This window comes from Scyliorhinus torazame, chromosome 3, assembly GCF_047496885.1.
Source record: "Scyliorhinus torazame isolate Kashiwa2021f chromosome 3, sScyTor2.1, whole genome shotgun sequence".
Classification (NCBI taxonomy): domain Eukaryota; kingdom Metazoa; phylum Chordata; class Chondrichthyes; order Carcharhiniformes; family Scyliorhinidae; genus Scyliorhinus; species Scyliorhinus torazame.
The window spans coordinates 95,138,638-95,166,410 of record NC_092709.1 but is presented as its reverse complement, the minus strand read 5'-3'; the positions used below and the strand labels follow the sequence as shown (position 1 = coordinate 95,166,410).

Genomic DNA, 27,773 nt, shown 5'->3' with positions numbered 1-27,773 from the left:
TGTGTGTGGGTAAACTCTCTCACTGTGTGTGTGTGTGGGTAAACTCTCTCACTGTGTGTGTGGATAAATTCTCTCACTGTGTGTGTGGGCGGGTAAACTCTCTCACTGTGTGTCTGTGTGGATAAACTCTCTCACTGTGTGTCTGTGTGGATAAACTTGTAGCACCATCGATCACACACGAGACGAGACGTAGGGAACTGTAATCAAGGCTTTATTGAGCAGACTTGTTCAGACTTGTTCCCCAGCAGCTCAGTCACAGAATGCAGCTGCGGGAAGTAAACCGGGTTCTTATACCCCGCCTATCTGGGTGGAGCCCAGTAGGCGGCAGATCCAATCGGGACCCAGCATCTGTCCTCCAATAGCTCCTCGGCATTCATGTTGTACCGTATTACCCCGAAAAATACCACCACAAAACTCTCTCAGTCTGTGTGTGTGTGGATAAACTTCTGTGTGGGTGAACTCTATCTGTCTCTCTCTATGTGTGGGTGGACTCTCTGTCTCTCGCTCTCTGTCTGTGTGGGTGATCTCTCTCTGTCTCTCTCTCTCTGTCTGTGTGGGTAAGCTCTCTCTGTCTGTGTGGGTGATCTCTCTCTGTCTCTCTCTCTGTGTGGGTGAGCTCTCTCTGTCTCTCTCTCTGTCTGTGTGGGTGAACTCTCTGTCTCTGTCTCTCTCTGTCCGTGTGGGTAAGCTCTCCATGTCTGTGTGGGTGAGCTCTCTCTGTCTCGCTGTGTGTCTCTGGTGTTGTCAGCCCCGCCCAGCACGCGCTTCGAAGCCTCCCAATGGCAGGCGCGGAAAGTCGGGCGGCAGCCAATAGGGTTTCGGTGTGTCCAGGTACTGGGCTCTGAGTATAAAAGGTGCCAGGAGGATGGAGCAGAGAAAGAGCGGAGCGCAGAGTGAGGAGAGAGCGCGGAGCAGGGCAGGGCGAGAGCGCGGGGCGGGGCGGGGCGGGGCAGGGCACAGGGCAGGACACAGGGCACGGCAGGACAGAGCAGAGCAGAAGAAGGGCAGGGAGAGAGAGCGCAGAGAAGAGAGCGGGGGCAGAGCGCAGAGCAGGGGCAGAGAGCAGAGCAGGGGACAGAGAGCGCAGAGCAGCGGTAGAGAGCGCAGAGGAGGAGAGCAATCTGTCCGCCCCATTGACAGAGGGAATGGCCTCCGAGTCGGATAGCAATGCAAACTTCTGCGAGCTATCGTCCCTCAAGAGAGGGGACCTATTGGAGGTGTCACGGACACTATTCACGCACTATGGTATTTATCTGGGGGATGAGCAAGTTGCTCACCTGATGCCCGACATCCTGCCCTTGTTCACCGACGACAAGAAGCTGATCCGGGACGTGGTGACCAACCAGCGGCTCATCCTGGGAGTCCTCTCCAGGAACGCGAGTATCAGAGTGGACTCAGTGGAGGATTTTGCCTACGGAGCGTGCATTCTAGTGAACCACATGGACACACAGTGCAAGCAGCCGGCACTTCCCAATGAAGAGGTTGCAAGGAGAGCAGAGAAATTGGTGGGCAGCACGGAGTACAGCCTCCTGTGGAATAACTGTGAACATTTTGTTACTTACTGTAGATATGGCACCGCGGTGAGCATCCAGACTGACAAGGTAAAGTTGCAATACATACTCGTGGACACTTCAGATCTGAGCATTATCCTTTATGTTCCGTATCTTTTAAGTTTCTATTATAGAATGCGTTTAATTACATGCATTCTTGCAAATCTCTTTATTCAAAGATTATAGTCTGGGCTAAATATTTAGATTAGCATAATTCAATTAAGAGGTTATGGTCTGGGGAATCAATGAAAGGCTCATTCTCTCTACGATAAGTACACTTTTCTCTTGTAAGTGTAATTCATGATTGGCAGACGTTTTGATTTTAAATTTAAAGTACTCTTAAAATGGCTTCTGAAAATATCATTGACTGCTCCTGTGTGTACGAATGCCATCCGAAACGGCCACTTTGGGCTAGGCGAAAACTTTAGTATTGACCCCAAATGAAGTCGGTGCCAGTGCAGCAATAGTGCAGACTCCTTGCTTTCTGTACACGCTCGACACCAATCTCTTCAACCGGGAAATGCTAAAGATATTGGGTTGAAATGGAAAGACAGCTAAGAAAATCCGACGAAAACACAGTGTCCTTTCTTGTATCAATAAATACCTTTTTCCAGACCCAGTCCTCCTCTGCAGTTCCGCATTTTCAAATGAATGGCTCTCTAACACTTTTGCCACATGCAAAAATATTTAGCGGTTGGTGATCTGCATTGGTCATTTTATAAAGGGCTAGAATTTCAACAGTACTGGCGAATAGTTTGGCAAAAAGCAATTGATGTGCGTTGATGCTTTAATCCGAAACTGATCGAACTTGTACTACGGCGAAAAAACATCATCCCGAACTGCATTTAAAAAAGGAAAATAACATTCAGTTTTAGTTTTTCTCCGTCCGGCACAATTGCAGGGTATGTGTTGGATTTATCTGTTCCCCTTGATCTGAATCTATTTCTGATTTATGTCTGGGTCTTGGGTGAAGTCTTCATTTTGCTCTTTTTTGTTTGTTTGTGATATTTTAGGGGCATTAAATGCAGTTTAGCTGTGTGCCCATCCAGAGGGGGAAGACTGATCCCAACAGGATGTTGTCATTGGTACCAATGCTTGGGCAGCACGGTAGCACAGTGGGTAGCATTGTTGCTTCACAGCTCCAGGGTCCCAGGTTCGATTCCCGGCTTGGGTCACTGTCTGTGCGGAGTCTGCACGTTCTCCCCGTGTCTGCGTGGGTTTCCTCCGGATGCTCTAGTTTCCTCCCACAAGTCCCAAAAGACGTGTTATTTGGACATTTTCCTCTGTACCCGAACTTGGACATCTCCCTCTGTACCCGAACAGGTGCCAGAATGTGGTGACAGTAACTTGATTCCATTGTTAATGTAAGCTTACTTGTGGCAATAGCAAAGATTATTATTAAATGCCTTTTCCTGAAACCAACCATCATACTGAAGCAGCAAGTCACAGAATCCAGATTCTTGCATATACAGAAACAGTCCATTCGGCCCGACCAGTCCATGTTGTGTTTATGCTCCACGTGAGCCTCCAATCTTTCCTCCACTAAATCTACCAGCTACTATCTGTTCCATTCACCCTCAAATGCTTGTCAAGTTTCCCCTTTAAATCTATCTATACTACTCATGTCAGTCACTCCTAGTGGTAGCAAGTTCTAATTTCATAACATTTTTTTGGATAGAGAAGTTCCTCCTGACCTCCCTACTTCAGTTTCTTGGTAACCATCATCCATTGATGGCTTCTATCTTCCCCGTGGGACCGTCTTCCCATTGCTTGTCAACAGGATTTCCCATTGAAACCACCCAATGCTACCACAAAACCCACTGGCGAGAGTGCACAGCCAGTGGGCAAATTGAATCGCAATGACCAGAGAATTCCAGCCTTTCGCTCCATCTCAACTTTTAATCATTTTAAAGACCAATATCTCCCAAGAGAGAAGTGAGCCAGTCTGTCAATCCTTTCCTGATGTGAATACCCTCCTGTTTCCGGTGTCACTCTTGTGAATCTTCTCTGCACCCTCTCCAGTGCCTCCATGAGCGACACCCAAGTGTGGACTAACCAAGTTTCAACACCGCTTTAGCATAACTTCCTACATTTCCATTCCACCCAAGAAAGAAAGACTTGAATTCATATTGCACTTTTACAACTGGCAGTTGTCTCAAAAGCACTTTACGGCCAATGAAGTACATTTAATGCATGAAACCCGGCCACTAATTTTCACTCTCCCAAACAGCAGTGTGATAATAGCCAGATAATCTGCTCTTTTGTGGTATTGATTGAGGGATAAATATTGGTCAGGGTACTAAGAATAACACCCCGGCTCTTTTATATCCACCTGAAGAGGCAGATTTGGGGGAGGGGGAGGGGGGGGGGGGGGAATAGTTTAAGATAACTATCTAAATGCAATGCTCCCTCAGTATCATATAGAAATCATTCTAAGGGGAAGGCCTTCAAAAGAGTACTTGGTTACAGGTCCTAATAGTTTAGCAAATGCAGATTGGTTCCATACACAAGTCAATCATTTATTTTTTTCACTCCTGAGAATTCCTTTTATATTCCTTGCCTGGATAGAACCTGCAGCATTGAAATTTGATAACTTGTTGGTGTTTAATTATCACTGGGTCATGTTCTGTTCTCTTTTACTGTTGGATTGCCTTTGGCACTTCCATTTCTCATTGGAATATACGTTCCACAACTGTATTTACAGCTGCTATTTCACAGTAGGAAGCACATTTTTTAATCTTGGGAATTTCTTTTGAACAATTGTATGTGAGACTTGTTCATCCGGAAATTACATCTGAAGAGATTTGCCCCTTTTTTGTTCTTAAGATTCAAATGTGCCATTTCTTTAAACATGATCAGCACACAAAATCCACTTCACGGAGAATATTGCCTTTGGCTGCGATCATAGCCACTACTCGACAGGCAGAATTTTCCAAACCTGCCATGGGTTTGGCGACAGGTGGGTCCAGTTAATTTGACAGGAGCCAAAAAGTCTGAAACTTGCTGGCATAAAGTCCTGTTGCAATTCTCCTAATGGCGGCTCACTCTTCCCACTGGCAGGTGGTGCAAACACCATTGACATCTCATGAATGCCTGGCAGGCCTTTCAATCATGCATCACACCAGCGGGGATTTATATTGGTGCTAATGAGTGGCATGCATAAACCGGTCCTTGGTTCACCAGTGCAGTAACTTCCTGCCATAGTTTTGTGTTGATCCTGATGCTCTGAACCAGCATCAGGATCAAAACTCCTGAAGGGGCCAAAGAGATTCCACAGTTTACTGGGAGGGGATGGTGAAGTCCCCAGGAGTGGTGGGTCGAAGCCTGAGTGGGGCATTGGCGCCAGCTGCAGGGACGGTGGTTGAACCAAGGAACAGACTTGAGGCTGCTAGCCTTTTCCCTCTGGGTTGCTGACATTCTGCAGTCTGGAGAGAGTGAGATGGGTGTGCTGGACTGGTATTTAAGTATGGCGCTGGGCCTTCAAACCCGTGAGCTGAGGTGGATGGATGCCTCTGCTGCAAGCTCGCCAGGAGAGTTCCTGGGGAACACGCTTGTGCTTCATAAATGAGCTTCCAAGCACTGAATCTGGCACCAGATCCTACCATTCTTTTTTTTTTTAAATTCCAATTAAGGGGCAATTTAGTGTGGCCAAACCACCTGCCTAGCGCATCTTTGGGTTGTGGGGGTGAGACCCCTGCAGACATGGGGAATGTGCAAATGCCACATGGACAGTGACCCAGGGCCGGGATCGAACCCGGGTCCTCAGCACCTTGAAGCAGCAGTGGTAATTACTGTGCCACCCTCTGATCCTACCATTCTGATCAGCGGGCCAAGCTTGGAATGTGGGAGGAAACCGGAACACCCGGAGGAAACCCACACAGACACTGGGAGAATGTGCAAACTCCACACAGACCTTCACCCAAGGCTGGAAATGAATACGGGTCCCTGGTTATGTGAGACAGCAGTGCTAACCACAGTGCACTGCCCATATCCAGCAAGGAGTAGCCATGGGCCATAGTGTCAACTCTTGATGGAAAACATAGTTGAAGATGTTGCTAACTTGCTGTTGTCTCTTAATTTGGCTCTGTTTAATGACGTTTGCTCAAGAATCGCCAGGTATCTTTCGATACCGCCACAAGGTTCAAAACCGAATACTGATCAAAGACTCAATACACCAGTTAGTAAGTTCAAAAACAATGCTCATTTATTTACACACAGTCAAATCTACTCATGCATAAAACTCTACAACCTAAACTATCACTATTACTAAAAGCCTATACTGAGCTTCGGGTGCCCACTCAGTCAGAGGAACAATAGCCGTTGCTCGGTTCTGAGGCTGCTGGGTTGAGCTGTTTACAGGGTAGCAACTAGGAGCGTCTATCTTGTAGCGTGCGTTGACTTGGAACTTACTTGGTCTGGCGTAGCTTTGGCAGGTCTCTCCTCGCTGAGAACCAAGGCCAAGAGAGATTCTCTCTTGGGGAATCCTTTTTATACCCAAAAGGGCTTTGCGCGCTTTTGGGCGGGCCTTGAACTTGGCCCCAATTAATTGGGCCGTTTCCCAATCGTCCTTATCGATTTTCCTCCAATAGAGGGGTGGGTTCCCTGGTTGCTGGGCGTGTCCTAGGTGGCCGGTGGTTTGCTTTGTTTTAGTCTCTTCTGGCGCTGGGGTGTCTGTCTTAGCATTGTTTACCTAAATGTTGCCGTTTGTTCCTGGGGATGGCTCATTAGTATGTCGATGGTTCTGCAGTACCGGTCCTGTCTGAGAGCTACAGTTCTAATCAACAGACAGACCTTGCACCTACTTGCTTTTTCGGTATTGTCCAATTTTCCCTGCATTCTTTGCAAGTATCCATTTTGTAATTGGGACGTGGCCATCCCAGATGGCTCCAAAGGGGAGCACATAGTTGGGATGCTCACGTTTAACTTTGGTGGGATTTAAATCTGTAATTTAGGATACCATTCTTCATGCAAGTACATTGAGCCAGATAACATAGGTCGATGAATGCTGTCATCTATTGTAACTGATTGGAAGTTAGCCATTATACATCACCATTAACTCCTTTTGGCTTCTGCCTGAGTGAAGAGGTCTCACTTTAATCTGGGTCAACTCTGGTCAGATTGACGACCAGAATGTAGTGGCTCAAGACTCTGATTTCAGCACGTGTGTGGCTTCATTTTCTAATGAAACCTGTTTCCGAGTTGTTTTGCAGTAAGGACCTCTGAGTGGTGAATAGGCCTGAAGCCACTTTGTCTCCAATCAATGACCTGACAATTGTATAAGCCAATCTAATATCCACTTAGTGTACACCTCAAACGCAACTGCCCCTGTAATCGTTTGTTAGAATTACTATTTAAATTGGGTGGCCAATATGTCTGAGATTCAAAAGAACTGCTGAAATATTAGTTTGTTCTTACTTGGAGGGAATGGATGTAAGATTTGTTAGTGGAGCACCAGCAGTGGGAGTTTTGCAGTCCATTCACGTAGTATTGGATGATTTTTTTTTTTTTGTTGCATCAATGGGCTGCCCCTCAGTGACATCATCTAAAATCACAGCGTCAGTTACTACCTGTACGTTAACAACACCAATTTCACCAGCCCCCCCCTCTTGAATTCTCTAAACTAATCAGACTTTGTGCAACATTGTGAGTAAATATTGGGAAGAGCAAAGCCATTGCCATTTGGTCCTGCTACAAAATTCAGTTCTTTAGCTGCCAATTCTCTCTCTCCCTGGCAGCTGACTGGAGGATGAAGCAAATTGTTTCCAAGCCTGGTGTCAGTCCTTGTCCTTGCTTGCTAGCACCAAATCTCGTTACCTCATTCCTCGTCCTCCTCTGCCCCATTGCCTCGGTGCTCATTAACCTGCGTTGTCTCTTGGCTAAGTAACACCTAAGTTTTTTAAAAGTTCTCATCCTTGTTTTCAAATCCATGAGTTGCCCCCCTTCCCCATGTAAAATCTCGCCCAGACTGAAACCCTCCGGAGACATCTATACTCCAATTCAGACCTCTTGGAAACATCCTGTTTTCAATCATTCCAGCATTGGTGCCTGTGCCTTCAGTTAGCTTGACTCTCGGCTCTGGAATTTTCTTCCTACATCCCTTTGCCTCTTGACACCTCGTCTCCCTTTCTTCTTTGACTAAGCTTTTCTTCATCTGCTGTGATATCTACCGATGTGGCTCAGTATCAAATGTTATTAACGTTCCTGTGAAGTGAATGTTTATGTTAAAGGCCTTACAGAGAAAAGTTGTCTGTTTACAAGTCGTTTAGCTGTGATTGTATGACAGTTGAAACCAAGCTCAGTTGGTAGGCAGACATTTCCTTCTAGTCCGAACTAAATAGTCAATATGGTTTAAGTTGATACTTAAAATGGAAGAGCTTGCTTAATTGAATGTGAAAAGATTAATTATATTTAAATTAATGCAATGGAACAAAAGTCTGGCTAATCGGCAGCATCTGGACCTTTGCACTAACCAATATTCATCAAAATTACGTTGTCAATCAATTTGTCCCAAATTCATGTATATAAACATTTTAAGACCATTTCTGTGAATTCAAAGTAGGTACTTTTCTTATTTTAAAAAAAAAAATAATGAATGTAATCCTTTTTATATAAAGCAATTGATATGTTCTCTGACTTTATTTCAGGATTACACACAGTAATATATTTTTTCAATGCCTACACATGATTTACTTTCAGTTCATATATTAGGATATGGCATTCTTGGTGACCTGGCTGGGGTCGTTCCTGGTCTGGGTTTTGAGCTATTTTGGAGTTTGGAGATATTGACCAGATGAGAATAATGTGCGGTTTGCAATAACATTTCCAAGTCTCCATGGTTATTCTGCATTAAGTTTGTCTCCCTCAGCAGGTAATTGTGGGGCTGAAACATGCTGTGGGGATCTCTTCTAGTTTATGATTGCATTTGGCTGATGCCATCGAAGGGACTAGTTTGTATTGCCCCGCTGTGGTGGCCAATGGGGAAACACGGCAAATCTTCCCCTCCGACCTCATTAATTAAGCAACCGGGTGTTTTGCGCTGTATTCTGTGGCTGGGCAGGCCTGATGATGTGTAACCTGCCATCCTGTCAAAATGCCAACATCACTGACCAACTGTTGAAGAAAGAAAGTGGTCCTCCTGAGAACTAGATGGATCTTCAAGGACATTTTTGAGGCTGGAAGATGTCCACGACACAGAATCTGGAAGGTGCACCTGTAGGTGCTCACCCCACTCACTGCGGTGGCAGTTTCCACCCTGACCTCTGGAGGCAGCCTTGGGCATTATTCCGGTGCGTCCCAGCATCTGCACCCCATGTTTTTCCAAACGTTTTTCTCCCCGGCTTGTTTTACCACTGGCGCCACGGAGAATTGGGTGTGAATGATTTGGCCCTCATCTGCATCCTATTAGCAACATGCAAGTGAAGTTCACAATGTCCTCCTGGTTTCCTGATCTGCCATGGCAGGCACCGGTGGAAGATCCCGTGGAAATTCATACTGGCGTCAGACTGATTTCTGGACCTCCTGTTGATTTTTTCCCTCCCCCGCCTGCCATTGAACCCTCTGCTGGGGCATGGGAGAATTCTGCCCAGAGAGTCTGATGTTGTGCATTCACACTTCCAGCAGCTGTGTTGGGGAACAAAAGATATAGCTTTGAGTGATGAAGTTGTTTGAACTTGAGGAGGAATGACATGAAGCCAGAATTCCCACCATTCCTGTAGGAGTAATGGCAACCTTTAGTCATGGTTCAGTAATTGGAGGCATGTGGCATGATGCAGCAAGTCAACAATTTTCTTTGCTGCACTTGAGCCAATCTAGGGTATGATTCATGTCTCGGAACTGCAAGGTTATGAAGCAAATGTCCTTCCTACTATACCTGGGCAGCACGGTAGCATTGTGGACAGCACAATTGCTTCACAGCTCCAGGGTCCCAGGTTCGATTCCGGCTTGGGTCACTGTCTGTGCGGAGTCTGCACATCCTCCCCGTGAGTGCGTGGGTTTCCTCCGGGTGCTCCGGTTTCCTCCCACAGTCCAAAGATGTGCAGGTTAGGTGGATTGGCCATGCTAAATTGCCCTTAGTGTCCAAAATTGCCCTTAGTGTTGGGTGGGGTTACTGGGTTATGGGGATAGGGTGGAGGTGTTGACCTTGCGTAGGGTGCTCTTTCCAAGAGCCGGTGCAGACTCGATGGGCCGAATGGCCTCCTTCTGCACTGTGTAAATTCTATGATCAAGTTGTAATATAATCTTTATTGTCACAAATAGGCTTACATTAACATTGCAATGAAGTTATTTACTGTGAAAAGCCCCTAGTCGTCACATTCCGGCAACTGTTTGGTACACAGAGGGAGAATTCAGAATGTCCAATTCACTTAACTGCATGTCTTTCGGGACTTGTGGGAGGAAACCGGAGCACCAGAGGAAAACCACGCAGACGCTGAGTGTGAGACACTGACCCAAGCTGGGAATCTAACCTTGGGACCCTGGCGCTGTGAAGCGACAGTGCTAATTACCGTGCTGCCCATAATATACAGACTTCCTATCTGGACTCTAGCTCTGTTGTTTCCTCATTTAATTTTCCTCCTACTGTTTTTAGACCCCTACCTACATCACATTTTGTTTCATAAAATGGGCCCTCCTTTGCTCCATATCCAATGTATCCTTAATTGTACTTCAGCTGACCACCTCTCCTACAGCAATCCTAGGCTCTATTCCATGGAGATGCCCACTGCTTACCTTACTCTGCAGGTGAACCATACCCATTCTGAAAATTAAGATGGGGGATAAATATTTCTAGGGTTATAGGCGAGGGAAACACTTAAAGCAGAGTATTAAAATAGAACATTTATTTTGTACAAGACCTTATTCCCACTGTAATAGAATTGGTCACCATTTACTGCTCACAGCATTTGGGTGGCAGAGAGGTCTGTTAAAAGCAGGTCTGCGCTAAGATTCCTCTATCATTCTCTCTGTTTGTTGTAGTGTGCAACTCCTTTTTAAGATTGCTGTGCATGACTGAATCTTGAAGGCAATGCTGATGGAGCACACTAGTTGTGTTCCCTGCACCGTGCGTTCCAGATTGCTGCACCCCCAACCCCTTGCAGTTTGGAGCAAGTGTTGTATTTGTTATGCGTTTTAGTAGTTACCGTTGTATGAAGAGTCAGAAGTCCTGTTCCTTTTCACCAAACACCATTTATTTCACATCCACAGCCTCTGCACAAAACTCTAACAACACACCACCTGCCACAAGGACCACCTGAAGCCCCTTTACTTATCAGTGTCAATCATTGGATACTTAACATAAATGAGACAACTAATTGCAATGTCTCTTAATGCATTACTTAACTCTTAACCCATTACTTAACAGTCTCCCCTTGGAGAAAATAATAATTAGGTGAAAACAAAATTTAAAGAAACTCAAAAACACATACACAATTTCCCCCCCTTATTTTTTTTTCAAATTTTTTTTTTGTAAGAAAACAAAAATCACAGAAACGGGCACCCTTCATTAACAATATCCAAAAGTTACATTTCTGTCAATATCTGAGATATATAAAAGGCCATATCCACCGCCTCTACAAAGCTTAATGTCTCAGCAGCCAAAGTGCTTTCAACCACTTTCCTTATTTTTTTTGTTTCCCACACAAGAGGACCACATTTACCATTGTTCCCCAAAGGAAAATTATAAAACCTCCTGTGCTTGATTTGCATAGGACGCATCACTATAAACTATGAATTTCAAGTGCCTAAGGTCACCTAAAACCTGGAACCTCAAAACACACTCCTGCATTTTTATTTTTATTTTCGCCAAACGCTTTATTTGCTCTTATTATGCCTTCCACTTTGGGATCATTCATTTTTGTACCCCACTCAAGACATCAAAACTCACGTACAGTCTAGTCTGTCTACCTAACCAATTCAGTTGCCCAATTAAACTTTGGAGTTGCTCTTTTTCCATCTTTGAAACCTTGCATCTTTTTGTGAAAACCCATCCATGACTAATTGCTATTGGGCTGATGCTTTCCAAATAAGATTGCTGACGTAAAGTTGCCCCTAACTTAGTCTGTCCGATTTCCAGTCCAATATATTTAAATGCACCGGAAGCCTGACTTCCGACCCTGAATTCTTTCCTCAAACCAGAGATTACAAAAGCTTCAAAATCACTAGTCCCACCCCACAAAAATTATTTGACATGCATCATAAAGATGCCAGAAAGGTTCCCTTTATAGTGCCAGTAAAACATTACCGGATCTACTTTCAACTGGTAACAGCCTAATTTTAACAAAACTGACCTTACTGAAAAATACCAGACTCTAGATGCAACATTTAAACCACATGCACATTTGTTCAACTTCCAGAATGCCCCTTCTGTGTTAGCTGCTTCTTTAGGAGGACGGAGAAAAATGTCTCTCTGGAGCTGATGCCCCTGCAAGAAGGCACCTTTCATATCTATAGATTTGCATTCCCATGCCTTTGTGGCTAAAAGAAGATCTTTAAAATTAACCTTTCCTGCTGTAGGCGAATCTACCCATAAATCCTGATCTTCTAAGCTTTCTTCAAATCCCCTTGCCACAAGCCTGGCCTTTGCCTTATAAGTTCCATCCGGAAGAACCTTTTCCGTGCAAATCTATCTGTGGGATAGAGTTGCTTGCCCCCTATCGGGTACTTCCGTGTATATCCCAAATTCACTCCAACTATGCAGTGCTTGCTCTTTAGCATCTTTGAAACCTTTTCATATAATTTATTGGAAGCCACCAAAATCTCACGTGCATGTGGGCTTCTACTCCTATTAGTATTCGTAGTCTTACTCGTGTTCAGACCATGATAAACTACACCCCCTCTCCCGCCTGGTAACTTGTTCTATACTGCTACTGCTTGATCTTTCCTATCTGCTGTGGGTGTCCTTTCAAAATTCTCTACTTTTTCCTGTGGACCCGTTCACTAACCGATGTACTATCTGAACTGGCACTGTTTCTGTGTCCTCCATTTTTGAACTTCGTGTTCCCAATCCATTGTCTTAACTCCCTCCCCTGAATGCTGTCCATTCAACCAATGTTTATACTGTCCAGTGGCCTTCCCTGCTCTAATAACAGTTGCATCCTTCCATTGACTAGGCCCTTCAGGCAAGTATGTCACCTTTGTACCAACTTTTGGTAGTTGTCCTTTCGGAAAAATGGCCTTATCCCAGATCTTAAGGTCCACAGCCACAATGTCGTTAAAATCTCTGGCCAAAAGTAGGGTTACTATCGGTCATGCTGGTGTCCTTCTGTACTTCCTACAAACTTCACAGCAATCACTAACCTGGGGCGAAATTCTCTGGTATCGGCGCGATGTCTGCTGACTGGCGTCCAAAACGGCGCAAATCAGTCGGGCATCGCGCCGCCCCAAAGGTGCGGAATGCTCCGCATCTTAGGGGGCCGAGTCCCAACCTTAAGGGGCTAGACCCGTGCCGGACGAATTTCCGCCCCGCCAGCTGGCGGAAAAGGCCTTTGGTGCCCCGCCAGCTGGCGCGGAAATGACATCTCCGGGCGGCGCATGTGCGGGAGCGTTAGCGGCCGCTGACAGCATTCCTGTGCATGCGCAGTGGAGGGAGTCTCTTCCGCCTCCGCCATGGTGGAGACCGTGGCGAAGGCGGAAGGGAAAGAGTGCCCCCACGGCACAGGCCCGCCCGCGGATCGGTGGGCCCCGATCGCGGGCCAGGCCACCATGGGGGCACCACCCGGGTCCAGATCGCCCCGCGCCCCCCCCCCCCCAGGACCCCGGAGCCCGCCCGCGCCGCCTTGTCCCGCCGGTAAGGTAGGTGGTTTAATCTACGCCGGCGGGACAGGCATTTTAGCGGCGGGACTTTGGCCCATCCGGCCCGGAGAATCGCGGGGGGGGGCCCGCCAACTGGCGCGGCGCGATTCCCGCCCCCGCCGAATCTCCGGTGCCGGAGAATTTGGCACCCGGCGGGGGCGGGATTCACGCCAGCCCCCAGCGATTCTCCGAACCGGTGGGGGGTCGAAGAATCTCACCCCTGTTCTATCAGTTTAGTATAGTCTTCATCCCTTACCCCTGCATCCTTTAATACATTTTTCAGCCTCCGAGGAGATGGATATGCAAATTGCCTATGCAGTTTTAATACAACAAGCTTTTTATCAGCGAAGTCCCATTTCCAACTGCCATTAACACATCCTTAACCACTCTACTTGAAATATTATTTGTCAGTAATGGAATACAATAGTGTCCCGACTGTGTAAATTGTAAGTCCACCGTCTTTCCAAAAACTGTTGCCTTATCCTGTTCCATATCCAGTTTCATGTGTGCTTTCTTCATCGACGGTCTGCTCAGAAGCAAAGGTATCTCACTTGATACAACATCCGTGCTAATGAAATGATTCACTCCGGCAATATTGCAAGGGATCACCACTCTTTTCAGCAACTCCAGAGTATTATCATCCCCCAAACCTGAAACTTGTGGAACTTTCAAATTCCTTAACCTTGTTACGACTTTCAGCATTCAAGGAGTCCAGGTAACATTTTAACCAGCCAATTCCACACACAGTAGATGTGCAGCCACTGTCCAATACAGCACAATTGAAGGATTCTGCAACCAACACCCTCATTACCGACGTAAAACTGCTTGTTAATAGGACAATGTCTTCTCTCTGGACACTATCTTTTTCCTCTTCTGACTCTTCTGTGTCATGTGTCGCTTCAAACATTCTATCATAACGTTTTGGACAGTTGAAGACATAATGGTATTGAGAGTCACAGCGAAAACATCGATTTATCATGCCCCGTGCATTTCTGGGGTTCATGTTCCTATTGTAAGTTCTAACTGGGTTTCTGTCTCCATAATTTCCTTGTCTTGATCGCCTTCTATGGTCTTGGGCCCTGTTCGTAGCCGTACAATTTTGCCATCCTGTTAGTGTATCTTCCGTATTCTGCCTTATTGCAGGCTGACCTATTTGGGTCATCAGAGCCATCGGAATCGAATGTTTCCCCAGAAACTTCTTTAAAGCTTTTGTCATCTGATCGAATAAGGTATCTTCATCAGTAAACTGAACTCCTGTCAAAACCCGGAGCCTATCCATGTTGCTCACTCTAGCACAGTCAAGTAATTTAAAGGCCAACACAGACTGTGGAAATTCAGGTTGTGTTTCTGCAGCCTTTATATAGTCTTCCAAATTCCATTATATAGTCTTCCATGGAGAATTCCTCTATTTTCCGGAACTTATCAAATTCCGACCATGCTTCATACGCACTTAACAAGTCACCTTTCTTGTAAATCTTATCCATGTATTGTAATAGAGTCCCCAGACCTTCTTCTGAGTCTAACTCTTCCAATTCCAGCTCAGAAAGCACTTTGTTTCGGATTTTACTGTCCATAAGGTAGAGAAAGAGCCAATGCCATACCTCGTTTTCTCTTTCCCAAGGCAGTTATCTTAGTCCACAGAACTACTGCACTTCTCCATTGGTCGTACGATTCCCTTTCAGAAAATAAGGGGGGATAGTCATATCCAGCCATCTTTATTCTGGGTTCAGCCATATAACTTTTGTTTTTTTCCTTCTCATTCACTCCTTGGTTTGATCAGGAAAAGTTGTATCTTTCAAACGTTCACATTTGCACAGCAACCATCCTCTGCTACCATTGTTAGACGTTTTAGTTACCGTTGTATGAAGAGTCAGCAGTCCTGTTCCTTTTCACCAAACATAATTTATTTCACTTCCACAGCCTCTGCACAAAACTCTAACAACACACCACCTGCCACAAGGACCACCTGAAGCCCCTTTACATATCAGTGTCAATCATTGGATACTTAACATAAATGAGACAACTAATTGCAATGTCGCTTAATGCATTACTTAACTCTTAACCCATTACTTAACTATTTAACAAGGGCCAGAATGCCTCTTCCAAACCCTTGGTCTAGGATGTGATTTTCCGGCCATGTTGCATGCCAATCCCAATATTCCTGGTGAATAGTGGGGGGATGCCCAATAACTGATTTAGTGCCAAGCCGACGCCCCCACCCTGCTGTGACCAAAATGATCCAGATACGCATACCTAAATACATCATTATTTAAACTTGTGCAGTTGGGGATCAGGGTTGTGAAGTGCTCTGCCATGTTCGTACTGCCTGGGTGTTGGGAGCAGTGCAGGATGCATGGGGCAGTGCCAATGGGTGGTGTTCCAAGGGGTGGGTATGAAGGATTGGAGCTGGTGAAACGGGGGGTGGGGGGGTGGGGGAGAAAGAGAAGAAGGATGCCACAAGTGGGCGCATGGGTGGGGTGGGGGGGGGCCTGAAAGCTGGGGGACTGAAAGAAAAAGGGGGTGGCCTTAAGGTTTGGGGCTCTCAGTTGCCTATGCTTGCGGGGGATGGGTGCCATGATGTCCCTCGGTGGGGATGGAGGTATGGGCTCCCTTAACTTGAGATCTGGATCTCTCAGGAGCAATTATTGTCTGGAACGTCAGTTCCCCACCCCAGAAAATATTCTAACTGTGGGATGATTAGATGAGAATCTCCTCAAGCTCCAGGGATTGCGCCCAAACACCCAGTGGAAATCACCCCACCAAACCTGCCCCAAATGACATTTTTTTGGAGAATCGCGCCCCTAGACATCTCGATAACTAAAGACTGATCCACCTCAACCACCCCCCTCCTGATTTTTAAACATCTCTATGAAATCACTCAGTTGCTTTTTCTTTTATACTTCCTTACCAGGCAGCATCTTGCAGAATCTAGGCTGCCACCCATAATCCTGGCCTCCACATACGCCTGTAAATTGTGGCCCAAACTGCAAACAAGACTCCAATGGTGTTCTTGTTAGTGTGCTTAAATATTTATGTCCCCATTATACCGCAACATTCTATTTTGTACACCTTGTCAAAATAAAATCTGTAATATCTTGAATTTTAAAAACATTGCACACTTTAGATGCTGCTTTTAATATTTTGCAATCCCTCCAATCCCATGATTGTCCCATTGAAAATATAATTGAAGATCTTATTTATCGTTGTCCCAAAATCCTGATTATTTAGTTTTTTTTCTCTTCTTGCTGAGATGTGCTATTTTTCCCTTCATATTCTGCCTGATCACTGAACCTCCCCTTGGGGGTGGATATATAATGACCCCTCTGTCACTTCAGGCAGTAAGTGGTGGGGAGAAACTGGAAGCAGGCAGAGCAACTCCTGAAATTTGCACTACATTCTGCGTGGGTTAGAGCAGCTCCTGGGCATCCCTTACAGACTGCTGTGGTTCAGATGGGCTGCTTACTCCAGGATGTTACTGTGACAAATGGCTTGGGTTCGGAGGATTGTGCATTATCCTATTGCATACAGGCAGCACCAAAGCTGAAACCAATCTTTTAACTGGTGCAGTAACTTGTACTAAATGCTTCAGTATGTGGCGTTGAATCTGTATTAACGTTTCTTTGAACTGTGGCTTTTCTGTGTTACTGCTGGGCTGTGTCCCTCGGGGTACAGTTAACTGGCCAACATCCCAGTCATTATACAAATGAGTACAAGGAGGGTTTTACTTGTCGGTGCCACATAGATAAATATCGTGCTACCACGTGGACGCTTTCTGTCTGGAATATTTGTTTCTGATATGAGGACAGACTTTTAACCTTGTTTGCACTTTTGACTCCAGCTTCTAAAGAACCTCTTGGTGAACAGTCTTTGCTTTAGTTCACATCTGTTTTTCTCTTTTTTTTTTCTATTTAAAGATACTTCCGGCCTTTATTTTGTATCTGTCAAGTTTCAGGAAAACGATGTGTCAAATGCCAGATATTATATCACCAGAAACATTCAGCATGCAAGGAGGAGATTATTCAGCTCATCACACAATTGCTGATTCTTTGAGGGAACTTTGCAAGTTCCTCATTCTCCAGTACCTGTCCAACTCCCGTAAGGGAATCTATTCTGCAGTCTGACAACTGGCTTCAAAATACTTATAATTTTTCCTCACTATTTTGTATCCAAGACATCTATAGCTATCTCTATTGACACCTCTTCTCCACCTTCTAAGACAAACAATCCTAAAGTTCCAATGTCTCCTTGTAGTTAGCTGAAGTTCTTCATCCCTGACTACCTAATTATTTTCTTTCCCAATTCAGGGGCAATTTAGTGTGGCCAATCTACCTAACCTGCACATCTTTGGGTTGTGGGGTTGAAACCCACACCGACACTGGAAGGATGGGCTTTGCGACTGATGATTTAACGGCCTCTTGCGCCTGTTTTCGTGACGCACTGTGGCCATTGAATCTCACGCGAAGCCTCTTTCAAGGTTTGTGACGCTCAATGTTCCGTGAGATTTAATGGAATCTTGCAAGATGCCGCGATCTGGATCTCGCCCTCGCTGGGCAAGATCCAGATGAACATATTTAAATGCGCCATTAGGATCATTTAAATATGTCTGCACCGTATTCTCCTGGGGCAGGGGAACCAATGGCTAATCCTGGGAGACCTTGCCAGGGCGCCGTTTAGCATCGGTCTCCACAAACGTAGACCAGGCGTAATGGCACCTAGGGAGGGTCTCCCAAGCCTTTAGGGATCCCCAGGTGGTTTAACTCTAGACAGGGAAGTACCCTGGCACTCCTGCGGGCACCTTGGCACTGCCAAGTTGGTGCCAGGTTGCATGCGATGGGGGTCGGGCTGGTGGGGGCTCGAGGACCACACAAGTTGGGTGCAGTGGGCAGGGTCCAGAGGCCATGGTGGGATGGATGAGGGGGGGGGGGTCAAGATCGGGCACTAAAAATGGCCACTGTGCGGAGTCTGCACGTTCTCCCCGTCTCTGCGTGGGTTTTCTCCGGGTGCTCCGGTTTCCTCCCACAGTCCAAAGACGTGCAGTTTAGGTGGATTGGCCATGATAAATTGCCCTTAGTGACCAAAAAGGTTAGGAAGGGTTATTGGGTTACGGGGATAGGGGGGAAGTGAGGGCTTAAGTGGGTCGGTGCAGACTCGATGGGCCGAATGGCCTCCTTCTGCACTGTTATGTTCTGTGTTGTGTATCAGCAAATACTCTTCCTGCACTGGCGAGCTTGAGCTCATCAGTGCAGGAAATGATGCAAGTGCTTTTCAATAGTGAGTCTTTCTCAGCGCCTGCAGCACCCGAAATGGGACTCTGTTTTTGTCCTGTTAAATCGCACCGACATCTTTGTAAACCTCCTGAATCCTTCATGAAACCGTGACATTTTCCCCTGAAATGTGATGCTTGGATTCATCCATAATACTCGAGCTGAGGCTTAACCAATGATTTGTAATGTTCTTGCATAATTTTCTTGTTTTTTCAATCGTGTTCCTCCATTTAGAAATTCAGTCATTCAGATGTGTTTTAACCACTTGTCAACTTCCGTGCTACCTTTTTGAGGATTTATGTCTGAGGGTCACAAAAGTTTCTCTGCTCCTTAAATTTTCCAAAATCCTGCCATTTATAGCATGATGTTTCCCATCATCAGTCCTCCGAAAGTGTACCATTTACACATCTCTCTACGTTGAAGTCCTTCTGCCATTCTTTGCCCATTCCATTGTATCTGTTTTGCTGAAGCCTGTAAGTGACCTCATCATGATCTACTTTGCCCAAGTTTAACCATTCAAGGCCATACCATGTTTAGAATGAAATGAAGAAAGAATGGCCTTCAATTTGGAGTCTCAATCCCTTTGCAGCAGAATTGTTATTTCTTGCATCTTTAACTGTACAAGTTTGAGCATTTCTGAGGACTTTTCTCTCGCCGCTCTGAAATGGGCAACCTCATAATGCTGCTATATTTGTAATGATGTGACCAGAATCAGAGAGGTTCCTTTGGTCGTTTTAAAAGCAGCTCCGGCCACAGAGCTTTAATGTAATCAAGATGGCCGAGTGCCTCCAGAGTTATAGGAGGCCCACTCTAGTTGGGGAATTCTCCTGGTACTGCGTATGGCACTTTAATTCTGCCTGAGTGTGACCTAGGCTGGGATTCTCTTTTTCCTCCAGCAGTGCACACCGGACCATGGGTTTCCTGGGAGCATGGGGAGGCTTCAGTGGGAAATCCCATCAAGTGTTGGCAATAGATAATCCGGCCACCAGCGAATGGTGTGCTGACGGGACACATGCAGCTGGGGGAACCGGAGAATGCCATCCCTGGGCTGGATTCCCTGTTTCGGAGACTATGTTCTCCCAGCGGAACTGAATCGCTTCCATCTAAAGGCCTCCTATGGTCTATAACATCCTCCCCTGCAAGTGATCAGACACCAATTACTACACCTTTTAAAAATGTGAAGCTGGTGGAATGGCTGCTGTGGGGATCCCGGGGGGGGGGGGGTGGGGGGGGGGGGGTTGGGGGGAGGGGGGGGGGTGCCGCCATGCCACGCCACCTCCTGGATAGTGTGTACCCATAACGGGTACAGCCCCAGCCTTTCTGTCCTACCGACCTCTGGCCATGTGGCTGAAGGCTATTGCTCATCGGGAATTGGCAATCGTAGTTAAGTGAGCACCTCGCACCTCCAAGTGGATTCCCGCGGGTAAGCGGTAAGCCCTGGGGGTCACCTCAGGACAGAGGGGCAGCTGGATGGAGCCCTGCATCATCTGGCTTTTGCCAACCCTGGCGGCTCCCCAATGTCTGCATCATGGTGTCAATGCCCTCTGTGATTGGAACATGCTTTGGAGCGCCCGACAAGGTCCACCTGTGACTGGGACATGTCCCTTAACAACTGGGACATCCTCTGGAGCGCCCCAGCAAAGTCTCCCAACGACCGGGACACATCCTCCAGCGACCGGGACATGCTCTGGAGTGCCCCGGCAAAGTCCACCTGTGACCGGGACGTGCTCTGGAGGACCTCGGCAATGGCCACCTGAGACTGGGACATGCTCTGTAGCGCTTCAAAGGTCCACCTGGGACTAGGACACTTCCCCAGCAAGTCAGACATGCTACCGAGGCCCTCAGCCATGGCCATCACTGAACCACGCCTTGGACATCACCCCACATGCTGCCAACGTCGTGCACCAGGCTGTCTGCTACAGTCGCCACCGTAGCAGCGTTGGCCTCGGTGCCACACGTTATCAGCGACATATCCTGTGTCCGTAAGCTCTGGGACTCCCCCAATCAGCTGTGGACCTGCTGGAGCGTCGCTGACATCCCCCTCTGAATATCACAGCCACTCCCTCCTCTGAATATCACAGCCACTCTATCAGCTCCGGGTAAACCTGGACCAGCGGCTCGGCATCTTGACGGCGACCCAGCTGAGTCCTTGGGATCTAACAGACCTCCGACTGCTGTCCGTCTGGACTTTCTGCCTCCAGCTGTGCTTCCGCAACTGTTTTGTGCTTACCAGAATGTTCCTATTTTGAGTTTCAAAGTAGATGCATGTGGAAAATATTAATAATCTAAAAGTCGCACATAGCATGTTTCCCAATAATATGGTACTTCAACACTGACATCTCCAAAACATCAGCGGAAATGTGACCTGTTTCCAAGCCATATGCTATTTCAAATGGGGTGCATGGTCATTAAAATCTGTAGGTAAATATTTAATAGTTAAATCCTCATGCAACAATGCACCAAAGTATGGTTCCACATTGTGGCTAAAGTGAGGTTGCAGAAGTGACTTCCTAAGGTGTTCCTCATCTTACCCAGTCCTTTGGGGAGTAGGGGTGTCATGAATTGATGGGCACTTCAGTCTGTTGTGGATTTCTTGCACAAGGAAACTTTGCTGCAGGTCGTCATGTCCTAATGTAGACAAGTAAAGGTAGTGGGCGAGATTCTCGGGGAGACGCCCGGACTGAATTGCGTGCGGTTCGTGTTCCAGTTGGGGGCGCTATTTCTGGAGCAATTCAGGTCATGCTAATGGGCCAGCACTCTGTCCACGGAAATCTAGAGGCAGTCTCATTCCCACCACCGTCAGATTCACTGAGGCCAGAATTTACGCTGTGGGGCTTGACGAGCTGGAGCTGCTTATAAGCACCCCACTCCCTGCATACCTTCATTCCAGCCAAGAAGATGCCTCCACGAAGAGCAGAACCATGCTTCCCGGATGCTCAAGAGGATGTTGCATGTGGTGGAGGAAGGTGAGACACCCTCTCCCAGGATGGGACAAAGGCTACCGCCTGCGATTGTCAACCGGACCTGGGCGGAGGCCGCCGAGGCGCTCCGCACGGTGAGCCTCACCAGACGGACTAGCACGCCGTGCCGCAGGAAAATGAATGACCTCCTTAGGACAGCTTGGGTGAGTCACCACCTCTGTTCCCCTGGCATCACTCCTGTCTCACTCCTCACATCACACCCCACTCCCCTAGAGGCCAATCAAAACCCACCTACCTACATCTCTCTCTCATCCCGCCCTGCACCAAACACATCACCTGTACTGTCCTCTTTGGCCAGGTGCCTTGCACACACATGCCACCGGCTACAGACCCGCAGTGTAACTCGCCTACATGAGTGTCACCATGTCCTTTGTGTTCCCCAAGGGAAAGATGGCCTATAACGGAAGGTAGCAGGAGGAGATCAGGAGGGTTGTCACGGACCTCTGTGCTCTCATCCCCACCAAGCAGAGCATGATTGTATTATCCGCGGAGGTGCAGGAGAGGGCCATCTCCGAGGCGGAGGTCGGCATGCAACAACCATGTGAGCCCCGAATACAAATGCAAGTGAGTGACCCCTCTTCTCCCAGACCATTCCTTCCCAAGATCCCCATGTCTTTTGTCTTGCAGGATCGCTATCAGGCCATGCCAGCCCATCTGGGGTACCTCGCCCCCAGCACACCCCAGTGGACCAGTCCAGGGATGGCATCGACTTCTCGGCTCTGCATTCACTTGCACCCTCCACCAACACAGATACTATCATCTGGGTGGGGCATCCTGGTGCGCATGTCATACATGATGCAACACATCGGGTGGAGGCAGGAGCTCCAGAGCGAGTGGGCGGTCGGAGGGCTGCCCAATCCCAGGACCCAGCTGTAGTTCGGACAGGTTTTGTGCTTCTGGAAAGAACAATCCCATCACTGGTGGAGATGCAGACACTGAGCCAGGATTTACAGAAGGGGGTGACAGCAACATTCCAGCACCTGCTGATGGTGATGATCGTGCCGACAATACTGAACGGGTGGAAGACTTGGGTCAAAAAGTCACTGCCATGGGTCAAGATGTCCAAGGCTTGGGGCAATCTGCGCGGTCAGGGCTGAGGCTCAGGACCTGGGAGCCCACATGGACATTGTTGCGGCGCTCCATAGAGCCATAAAAGTTACAGCACGAGGCCATTCGGCCCATCTTGTCCATGGCAGCCCGAGGGCACCCAGGTGCCCTTTCTAACCCCACCTTCCTGCACACGGTCCATAGCCCTGTAGCTTGCAGCACTTACGAAGCAGAACCAGGTACTTTTTAAAGAGTTTACGGTCTCGGGCAGCGAATTCCAGATTCCCATTACCCCCTGCATTAAAAATGAAAAGAAAGTTCTTCCTCATATCCTCTCTACACCTTCTGCCACTTCCAGAGCTTGGCCCAGTTACAAGTGTCATGGCTGAGGGCAAAGACTGGGTGCTGACTGACCTGGACCAGTCACAGAAGGGCATGGCCGAGGTGCAGAGAGCCATGACTCACTCTCTAGGGTTTAGGGCAGCGAGACACTGGTTGAGACGGGTCCGGACCTCCAGGACTGGCAGCACCAGGTGATCATGGAGCTCACTTCAGTTTTACCTCCGTCCCATGGATTAGCCCGGGAGCCATTGAGCACCCCAAGGGAGGAGGAAGTGATGGGGCTGGTGCCGGTGCCTTCTGCAGGGGTGGTACTGAAACACCTCAACCCTTCTGATTTCTCTCTTTCCCCCCCCCTCCCCTCCCCCTACTGACACCACATCTGGTGGGCAAAACAGGGTCGCACCTCATCACCTGTGACACCCAAAAGTCAGCAGGGCCCGCCAGGCCCCCCAGAGGACAGCCGCCCAAGGGTTACAGGGCGAGAAGCACAGCAGGCCGCCTCCACCCCTGACATGCTATCTGCGGTCACACCTCGATGGAGCAGTAGAGCACATGAATTAAGGAAGTTCGACACCAGTTAAGTTGGCACGGGTGTAGCACTTGGGTTAAAGGTAGGGGCATGGCACAATAATTGTACATATTCCCGAATAAACACCTTTCCACCAACATTCTGCCCTGCCTCAATCCTCTGTGAAGGGTGTGAGGGATGGGCTGGGCTGGGTGTAGAGGGCGAGGGAGGTTGGTGGTGTGGGTGTTGGAGGAAGACATGGGGCAGAGCCCCCTGGACAATTGAAGATTGCACCTGGGGTCACTCAGAGATGACAAGTGAGCGGGGCCAGACATGAGGCCGCCTTGTAGGACAGCTTATCCAGTGAGTATCATATCACCGCTCACTATATCCACAACTGCTGACCCCCGCCCCCCTCCCAAGAATATGGCCCTTGAGAGGAAATGGCCAGCACACCTGCAGGGATCACCCGGGCAGACGATGGAAGGTGACCCTGAAGGCAGGAGTCGGATATATTGGCGAGCCCCACCAGAGACCAGGCATCGGACGTATATCTTGAGTATGCCGATACACTGCTCAATGACACTCCTGGTTGCTGCATGGTGTCGTTGGAGCGGTTCTCTGCATCTGTCTGGAACCTCTGGACAATCATTAGCCAAGTCCAATCAGGGGCCTGGGCAGCAGGATTTGCAGTATCGCGAGGCTGAGACTTTCACTGAGTGTCGCATTTTGATGATCTGAATGTAAAAAAAATTTTTTTAAAAATAAATACCATCAGCTACTCAATATTCCACACTTTGGCTCCGAAATAGAACAAACTATTTCAAAGCTGACATTGTTATGGAGTTTCTTCTGAAAGATTTTGTTGCAAATGATGAATCTCCACTCCTATATTCATACACACAACTATTTGTAATCTCTTTAGAAACACATGCCATTATTCAAGAGTTGTGAACGCAGCCCAGTCCATCACACGAACCTGCCTCCCATCCATTGACTCCATCTACACCTCGCGCTGCCTGGGGAAAGTGGGCAGCATAATCGAAGATCCCTCCCATCCGGCTTACTCACTCTTCCAACTTCTTCCATCGGGCAGGAGGTACAGAAATCCGAGAACACCCACGAACAGACTCAAAAACAGCTTCTTCCCCACTCACCAGACTCCTAAATAACCCTCTTATGGACTGACCTCATTAACGCTACACCCTGTATGCTTCATCCGATGCCAGTGCTTATGTAGTTACATTGTATATTTTGTGTTGCCCTATTATGTATTTTCTTTTATTCCCTTTTCTTCCCATGTATTTAATGATCTGTTGAACTTCTCGCAGAAAAATACTTTTCACTGTACCTCGGTACACGTGACAATAAACAAATCCAATCCAATTCACCTGCAATGCTGCATCCCAATTTCACTTCACCCCTCAGCTGCCCACTCCTCCTCTATGTTTCCAAAATCAACCCTTGGTGCCCTATTTGACCTTTACTGGCTCCCATGCCTGTGGTGTTCACCACTATATGCCTCTTCCCTTTCGGTGTAAAAACAAACTGCCCAAGCAAGGGGTCCTATGCACGCACATTTATATTAAATAAATAAATCATTTCTTGGAACAATCAATGAACAATCAATCATTCAGTACTTTTATTTGCTCTGTTGCTATGACGGAGAGGCTTTCCTCACAATAAGCAGCGGTTGAATTTGAATGCTGTTGTTTTTCAGGCCTAGTCACAGATATTACTTCACCATTTAATTGAAATGCAAGAGATTACTTTTGGACAGTATTCAGAACTTCCCTGTGTTTCCTCTAGTTCACTATAGCAACTGAGTAGTCTAATCGAGGGCAGCCAGACTTTGTCCACATCAAACAGTGAGTAAATGTACATGGGGTTTAGATAAAAACCACAATATCAGATTATGGATTTATAGAACATGGGTTCTAATTTACTGAGTTTTAAAAGCAAAGAAAAATGCAAGTATCACCCATGAAAAATATTCCTGTTACTACAGGAAGACTGGATTGTGCTTTGAGTTAACTGTTTAACATAGAAAAATACAGCACAGAACAGGCCCTTCGGTCCACGATGTTGTGCCGAAGCTTTGTCCTAGATTAATCATAGATTATCATAGAATTTACAGTGCAGAAGGAGGCTATTCGGCCCATCGAGTCTGCACCGGCTCTTGGAAAGAGCACCCTACCCAATTTGGTCTAATATTTTAAATTCCCTATGAATGTTGAATGTTGCATTTAATAAAGTATTGCAAAAGGGCAGTGTCATATTTAAAATTGACATGGCTAATCTAGATTAATCTTTAACAGAAGTATGTTTTGAATGACTTCCCAAGTTCTCCTAGGTGCAACCACACAACATTAAATTGTAGGCCTTCGAACTAAGATCCCTGGACTACTGTGTTTTTTTTTGTTCATCAGATGTGGGCACCGCCAGCCAGGCCAGCATTTATTGCCCATCCCTGAGGGCATTTTTTTAAGGGTCAACCACATTGTTGTGGATTTGGAGTTACATGTAGGCCAGACCAGGTAAGGGTAGCAGATTTCCTTCCCTAAAGGGCATTAGTGAACCAGATGGGTTTTTATGACAATCGACAATGGTTTCGTGGTTACCATTAGACGTTTAGACTTTTTAATTCCAAATTTTGCCACCTGCCATGGCGGGATTCGAACCCGGGTTCTCAGAGCATGTCTCTGGGTCTCTGGATTGTTAGTCCAACGACAATACCACTACTCCACTGCTAGGGGATCTATGGCTAGAAGTATTTGTTGATTTATTTGGCAGCATATTGAAAATAACACTTGCTCAATAATACATTTTACCCATTTGGAAGGCTGCATTGTCCTTTGGAATTTAATCGGGGAAGAGTCATACTCACAAATGCTGTTAACCTTTTGTAAAATGCAAATGTGCAGAAGCAATCCTCTTCGTTGACCACCTAACTTTGTACATTTGAACCTGAACTGGTTCAGACGCGGCCATAGCTGAATCTTTTGAGTAACAGTGCAATGTTTGTTTTGCAGTTCTGTGAAGCAGTGAAGACCATAATCCGGGACCAGAGGAGTGTGTTTGTTACTGCTGCATTGGGACTGGCTGGGATTTTCTGGCTGGGATTTGGACCCTCCACCACCCTCCCCACAGTCCTCATACCGTTCTTCCTATGGATGGCTGGCTAATTTGTGCAGTGACCTTGAATGCAATGTAAATATGTCTTATAACTTAGCATTTATGTACAAAGGAGGGATGCGATATATGAATGTTTGTCATGTTTCAGTAAAATAGTTAGCCTTCTTTTGTGAGATGTAGTTCTATCAAACACAAAATAAATTGTATATGGTTTACTATGTAAGCCTGTCTGGCTCTTTTGTATGTAATAGACTCCTAAAATCAAGCATTTCAATGTGACTTTCTTCTTACTTTATAGTACTAAAGGATGTGCTAATGTTTGAAATCCTGAATTTAAAAAAAAAAGGCTTCATATTTTGGCAATTCATTGTCATTCATCCTTTTACTTGCTTATGTTAACTTCCATTTTGGCCTCAAATACAGCATCCTCTACGGCTGGAATGTCCAAATCTGTATTTACTAGCAGAGCATTAATATTTCTTATTTAAATTGGCACCTATAAATACTGTGGATCCTAAAACATTTTTAGATTAAGAAATAAAACCCTTTTTAAAAAGAAACAAACCTTTTTTTTGTGGATTTATTTATTTTTTCAGCACCACATTCACAAGCATAACCCCCACCAAATACAACCTCTTATGTAATTAAATTGCATGTATACATTTCCAGTGGCAGTTGTTGTGTAGTGAGCAGTCGCACACGTGATGGCTCCTGCCAAGGGACTTTGTTTTTGGCCCTTTGCCCAGTTCATGGGCGATGTTTGGGGGAAATTTGAGTTACTGGATGGGCTAAAGTCCCCACATCACCCAACAAATATGATTTCTAGGCAGCAGTCAGGCAAAGAATCATTGGCGGACTCAGAAACCCCTCAAGCCTTGTTGGTGCAGACAATGGCTGAGGCTCCTGCTGCGACTTTGGCCTCTTCGTGGATGCTGGCAGGCTTGTTGGCGGATTAATTCAAGAAGCAGCAGCAGGAAGTCTCCAAGGACCTTGAAGTCGATGGTAGAAGTTCTAGCCCATTTGGAAAGGACTGATCAGAAGGTGGAGGAGCAAGGTGCAATGTTACAGAGGGTGGAGGTGGCACTCTTGGACCAGAGTGACCGGATTGTTTCCCTAGAGGCAGAGATGGTGTTGATGGCTGAAGGGCATAAAGCTTTGA

General features: G+C 46.8%; 1 protein-coding gene across 1 annotated transcript; it reads left to right on the top strand.

Moving 5' to 3' along the window:
- Window positions 1-911: 911 nt before the first annotated feature.
- Window positions 912-27,178, top strand: LOC140408587 (lecithin retinol acyltransferase-like). The gene is made up of 2 exons (XM_072496001.1): window positions 912-1,601; window positions 26,512-27,178. Exons 1-2 carry the CDS (start codon window positions 1,146-1,148, stop codon window positions 26,662-26,664), a joined length of 609 nt encoding a protein of 202 aa, XP_072352102.1. The 5' UTR covers window positions 912-1,145; the 3' UTR covers window positions 26,665-27,178.
- The last annotated feature ends 595 nt before the right edge of the window (window positions 27,179-27,773 follow it).

What these genes read in the sequence shown, in the direction of transcription:
- LOC140408587 (XM_072496001.1), top strand. Translation starts at nt 1,146, where the DNA reads ATGGCCTCCGAGTCGGATAGCAATGCAAACTTCTGCGAGCTATCGTCC. An exon ending in TGAGCATCCAGACTGACAAG is followed by an intron (nt 1,602 to 26,511) that starts GTAAAGTTGCAA and finishes TTTGTTTTGCAG; the next exon opens with TTCTGTGAAGCAGTGAAGAC.